The sequence below is a fragment of the Prunus persica genome, chromosome G2, assembly GCF_000346465.2.
Source record: "Prunus persica cultivar Lovell chromosome G2, Prunus_persica_NCBIv2, whole genome shotgun sequence".
NCBI classification, from domain to species: domain Eukaryota; kingdom Viridiplantae; phylum Streptophyta; class Magnoliopsida; order Rosales; family Rosaceae; genus Prunus; species Prunus persica.
In genome coordinates, this window is record NC_034010.1 from 14,718,318 (window position 1) to 14,724,873 (window position 6,556).

The 6,556-nt window shown below is 38.0% G+C and overlaps 1 protein-coding gene across 1 annotated transcript in view; it reads right to left on the reverse strand.

Moving 5' to 3' along the window:
- The window catches only part of LOC109947359, a 5,730-nt gene continuing 1,841 nt past the window's right edge, over nucleotides 2,668-6,556 (reverse strand). The window contains exon 3 of the mRNA XM_020557303.1: nucleotides 2,668-2,997. Within this exon, the coding sequence (XP_020412892.1) occupies nucleotides 2,668-2,997 (330 nt within the window). The remainder of the gene's footprint in view (nucleotides 2,998-6,556) is intronic.

The following is a 6,556-nucleotide window of genomic DNA, read 5'->3' on the forward strand; positions in this document are numbered from 1 at the left end:
ATGCGATGAGTACGTATAATTATGTCAAGCAAGGGAATATGGAGGACGTGTGCAGAATAGAGTGGACAACTTTGATCAGTAAGTCTTTCTTATACGGAAAGGACAGAAACGTTTTTTTATCATGACATACATAGCGCACTGTGCTATGGCTTTGAGCGTCAATTCCGCTTTCGCAGGACCAGTTACAAATTAGGTTCGTAAATTACTTGCTATATTCCAAGTCTACAATTTCTTACTCAAAATTTCTCAATTTCTCCAAATGTCACTTGTTTAAGTCTATCATCTAACTTTTTGTTACGCTTTATTTCTCATTTTCAATAATTTGTTTTGTTATGTTTTACTTGAAATGAGAAAGACATATAGAGAAAATACGTCAAATATTATTTGAAAATAAAATTTCTAACAATTTTAAACAGTTTTATTACTTGTATTTTGTTTGGTTAATTTAAATTCCCTTCTCTCTTCTTCACCTTCCTCATATGATGTAGTCTTCTAATTAGTCTTAGTCTACCATTAAGCAGGGCAGAGTATATATATCTGTGATTCGAAATTTCAAACTTATGTCAAGCCTTTGATTTTGGTCACTTTTTCTTTTATCTCTTGCAGGTATTTACGATTGGCTGACATTCGGTAAGAGTTTGCACATTAGTGCAGAATTGTATTTCCTATCAGTCAGTAGAAAAAACAAATGGAAGCAAAGAGGAAGGTTATGACGCACATATATTATATCCAATAAAGCATGTCATTTGTGATTCTTTTTGTGATGTTGCTTTGCAGGAGCATATTTCCCAATAAGATCTATATTTGGGGTTCCATTTCTGGCTGCTCTTCTAATCTTCAAACGGCGAAGAATGCAATGTATAGCAACATAGAAGATTTCCTGCAAAGTGATAACAACCTCATTCCAATAAGGTACTCTTACTCTGATACTAAAAAGATGATCAGTAGATTCAATGAGAAGTTGGGTGAAGGAGGTTATGGCTCTGTATTTAAAGGAAATTTACGCAGTGGTCGATTTGTAGCAGTTAAAATGTTGGAGAAGCCTAAAGCTAATGGACAAGATTTCATAAGTGAGGTAGCTACTATTGGGAGGATTTACGATTTTAATATGGTTCAACTTGTTGGTTATTGTGTTGAGGGATCAAAGCGTGCCCTAATTTATAACTTCATGTCTAATGGGTCTCTTGATAAATACATTTATTGCAAAGAAGGAAGCAACTCCTTAAGTTGCAGGAAAATGTATGAGATTTCTCTTGGAGTGGCTCAAGGGATCGAATATCTACATCGAGGTTTAAGGGATCGAATATCTACATTGAGATTTCTCTTGGAGTGGCTCTTAGATTCTAACTTTTTATTTCCTAAACTTTAGGGTAGTCATATGAAAGAATTTCGTATTCCTTTCACTATTTGTTGGCATGTAGCATGAAGCATTGGTTGTGGTTTTATTTTTAAATTATGTTGGCATGATGAAAATGTTTTTTGGTTGTTATTAAAAAATTTTGTCGTGGGTTTGAGATGTGTACAAAAAAAAAAAGTTTTTTTTTTTTTTTTTTTTTTTTTTGTATGTTAGCTGTAAGTGAGAGGCATATTGATGCCAATAAAAAAAAAGGCACATGGATGCCAAATGAAGAGAGAAAGGCACATGGATGCCGAAGGAAGAGGGAAGGGCACAAGGATGTCGAAGGAAAAAAAGGAACAATGGTTCCTGTGAAGATTAGGGCAAATGTGCACCCAGAAGAAAAAAGGAAAGAAAATGGAGTGTTTTTTGATTCATGAAGGAAAGTGTTTGGTTATTAATTGCGTTCTTTCTTGCAGCCAGAAAAGAAAAAAGATGAGTATATCAGTTGTTGTGCCATTCAAACCCATCTTAATTAAAGTTGCACGCAACCTTAATGTTGAACCACATTTTAATTTTGTAACCAAGGGACCAGCTCATGCAATGCAATTATGTGTCACATTAGTTTGGATGGAGGCGCACATCCGAATTTTTCAATCAGATGGAAAAACACAAAGAAGGAGGCAGAACACTTGGCGGCAGATTTTTGTGTGAATTATTGGATTGAACATAACATCATTAAAGTGCTCGATGTGAACTTTAATGCGTTGATGAATTTTAAGATCAAATGTGGAAAGTTGTAGGAAGATATTGAGACGCTATAAGATCAAGTGATGGATCTAGAGCTAGAAATTGGAATGCTAACACAAGATGAAAATCTAGAAGAAAATGGTACTGGCCAGCCTCAAAGTATCGTGAACATAAGCGACATGGAAGACGAGTAAAGGAGAAAGCATCTATGTTAATAAGCTTTAAAATTAAGGGAGAGATTGTTGGGGTAATTTCGAAGGTCAAAAGTTTAGAAAATAAAAAGTTAGAATCTAAAGGGTTTAGCTATTATGTCTAGTTTATGAGTTGAAGTTAATGTGAGGTTTAGTGGGTATAATGGTTATGATTATGCTTAATGTTGAGTTAATATTATGGCCTATAAATAGGCGTTGTATCCACTCTATGTTAGTGTGTATCAAGAATATCAAGAATATCAAATGTATGTTGTAGTAGAGTATTTGAAGTATCAATCTTATTGAAGTTTGTCTCAAGTAAGTTTGTGTAGGAGCTCTGTGTAGCCTTCGGACTTCACATCTCCAAAAATATGTTATTTATTTAGTCCGTTATATTGTATTTCCCCCTTCACATTTAGAGTGTATCAGCATAAAGCTAAATCCACCAATACCATTTTGTAGCCATAGCACTCTAGATTTCTGGCGCCAAAACAACGCTTCCTGCTCCAAGACAGAGTTATAATCATTAGATAAAGTAGCCTCCAGCTGAAGCAGATAATTATTAGGCCCAAAGCCGAGAGCCTTCAGAATGCCAGCTAGTCTACGTAAGAGCTTAGCCTTCTTTTGCCTTAAAGGACCAAACACATTCAGATTCCAATGCTTGAGTGGTTCAACCAAAGCACAAGATTTTTCCAATGCAAACCCAGAACCAAGATACCACTGTAATATAATGAAATAGAAGGGACTAATTTGACTAATTTGCATTTGAAATAGAAGGGAAGCTATCCAATGGGGATGGTATTGGAGTGGAAGAGCCTCTAAAGTTTCTATTCAGAAGACTAGCTAGAGGTTTGATTTACTTTCTTCCTAATACAGAATAAGTTATAACCATCTATTACAAAAAGGGATTGACAGATTGACAGACCCATTACAAGATTTATGTTAATTATTCATGTGAGATTATATACTTGTTTTTAAGATTGTTCAGAACTCTTTTGGGGCAGAAGTTGTTAAGTTTCAGTTACCCATGTTGACTGTTAATTTTGCACAGCTTGTGGGTTAGTTTTGACGTATAAGTACTTGGTTTTAAACTATACATATCCAGGATTGTAATTTGGTTGAAGTTTGATACCTGAGTTTGGTAAGCATGACTACAAAATCTGTCAAAAACAGGGGCTGCAGTTTCAGTTTTGAAACACTTTTGGACTGCCTTATCTTATAAATTAGAGCATCGTTTCTGTCAAATTTTATATGGTTTCAAAGTTTATTTAATCAGCTTCAGGATGCATGTAATTTGGTAGATTGTTATTGAGTTTAGGCTGTTTAATTCTGAGTTTAAAGTTCAATACACAGTAGCTGAAATTGCATTAGTTTCTATGGTGGTGCAGGAGCAACAACAGTTTTCTAAAAGCTCATGTCAAGACATAAGTTGGTGGTTCAATTGATGAATGTCAAGGTAAACTTAATTTACACACACAACTACCTACATGATCATAATACCAGAAACATTGGAGTTTATGGTTCTGTTGCTGACAGGACATTTGGAAGCAACAACAAAAACATGACCGGATAATTGGACAACCAGCTGATGATAGCCCTGCTGAACAGTTTGAGCATAGGTTAGATGTGGTCTGATATGTTAGAGATTGATTTTATCATTATATTCATGAGTGAATGGGTTGGAGAGATTGTGAACAAGTTAATTGTAGGTTTGACAACACTTTTATGTGTTTCTTTTATACTCTAAAGAGTTTGTATTTGGAATTGATTATGATTGGTATAAGTTTTCTTTTTAAGTTTGGTTGCAATACTATTGTTTTTTTTTTCTTCAGGGTAATAAAAGATATAAGTATTTTGTTACTATGAAACAAGAGTAGGGAGGAAATTAATTAAATTTATATATATAAAAAAAAAAAGAGTTAAACACGGCGTGCAAAACACCCCTTAAATGGGAATAAAAATCCTCTTTTATAGCGTGCATTGAATGCCTTAATAACTCTTTTATGGCGTGCAAGGCACGCCATAAATGGTTGTCCAAACTTTTACAAAAGCTCAATCATGGCGTGCATTATTAACAGTTGCAGCAAATGAATGCATGCCATAAAAGAAAAATACTTTTTATGGCACGACCTTTTATGGCATGCAGCAGCACGCTGTGAATGGTCGGCGCACATCACACGCTGTAAATACCCAGTTTTCTTGTAGTGAAGAAAGGAGTTCGAAGGGTGAAGAAGAAAGGAGTTCGAAGGTTGAAGAAGAAAGGAGTTCGGAAGGTGAAGAATCAATCCGGAATATTCCCCCGTGTGGATATTTGCACAAATATTTTGGTGCTTTCATTGAGAGCATCGAGTTATACTCAACACGTTGCTCTCGAATCAGACATCTGTTACACTCAATCAAAGCCTTCCAAACAACCATAGTTAGAAGCAAGCGCATGAGAAGCAAGGCCGTCGCGACAACACAATCCGTGACAGACCCTAGCCATCGCGATGATGAGGTGTTCATCCAACCAAAAAGCTCCGCCGCCAAAACCACGACTTTTCCTCCCGACCCCATGGCCATGGGTACGACTCTACACGCTTGGCTTTTGAGCTTTTGAGCTCTATATATTAAAAAATTAGCTTATCTTGTGACATGTATTATCAATCTAACTGCTATATATATTTACTTATTTATTTCTCTTATCCGGATGTCCGCATGTTATTATCGTGCGGATGCCATTGTAAACAAGAAAAAAAATCATAGAATGGCAATAGAACATATATGGTATCCGCACAATAATAACATCTGGACGTCCACATAAGAGAATATATATTGAGGGATCCTATTATTCAACAGAAAAATACAATTTCAAGTCCGAAGATGAAACTGCACAATACAATGAAGATTGTGCCACAAAATCACGTAAGAACGAACAAAACTGAGCTCGAAATAAGAGAAATAAGATCGAACCGAAGCACAAAAATCGCACGCCAAAACTGACCTTGATTCTGCATGCAAAAGCAAAATTACGAAGAAAATATAAAAATCAATGTAAAAACACAAAACTTAATCATAATAAAATAGAAAAACGAAGAAAATTGTTGATGCTCAAAATGGCCCAGCCAATATTGAGTCCAACTTGGTGATGAGATGTGTGGGGTCTTCGGCAGTTTAGAAGGCTAAGGTCTTCGGAAAGGGGAGAACCTGCAGAAGACAAAATAGGAGAAGCGATCGTCAAGCTTTGGACACCGGTGTGATGCCGGCCGAAAGCTCTCCGATGCTTAAGTTAGCTACAAGTGGTAACTTTGGCAGAGTAACAGTAAAGGTGAGAAAGTGGTTACCCTTTTTACTTGGGTACTGTTCCCTATTTATAGGGAGGTGAAAGTAGGAGGTTTGCACAAAGTTTCAATGTGGGACTTTGTGCAAGTCGTCGTGGTGGCGACACGTGTTCTGGAGATTAGGTTTGGTAATTGGAAGCTTCGGCAGGTGTCTGGCACCTCGGAAGTGTGTCTTCCTTCGGCAAGGAGAAGGCGTGGCTGCCTTGGTGCTAGTCGCTTTGATGCTGGGTCTGCTCGGTTCATTATGGTGTAAACAGTAGTCCCCCAAATTCGCGGTCGAGAAGTAACTTTTGGGTTGGGAACTTGTGAGTTTTTGTGTAATCGTGACCGAGCATTCCAACTTCATTGGGAGCTGTAGGGCACTCCCTAGTCCCCCAAGTTGGCAAGCTAGGAGTTGCGTCAACACATGGAATGTATGATACAAGTGGTGTGATCCTCTAGAACTATTGGTAGCTGGGTACCTGGGCATTCTGCAGGTAGGCTGGGAGCTGGGTCCGTAGGGTTTTTTTGTTTTTTGTTTTTTTGAAAAGCTGGGAAGCTAGACCTTCGGCAGGCTGAGGCTTCTGAAAAATTTGAGGTCTCTTTGCACCTTCCATGGCCCTTGCCGTTCGGCAAGGTCCTAGCCTTTTTTTTTTTTTGGACGCTGGGAAGCTAGACCTTCGGCAGGCTGAGGCAAGGAACCAAGATGGACTTGGGCTACGGATTGAGCTTCGGCAAGGCGAAAGGACTGACCCTTTTCTGCTGGGCCTTCAAGGCTTCAGCAAGGGCTTATCCTTGGAGCTAGGCTTTCAAGGCTCCGGCAAAGGCTTGTCCTTTGGTAGGAAGAATAAAGGGCTTAATCCCGTGAGTTTCCAAGCTCTTGGTAGGTGGGCCTCGTGAGCTAGGCTTTGGCAAAGGCCTGGGGTTTGTGCTTTGTGGAGCTGGGCTAGGCAAGAGAAAGATGTCGTGATGTAAGCCAT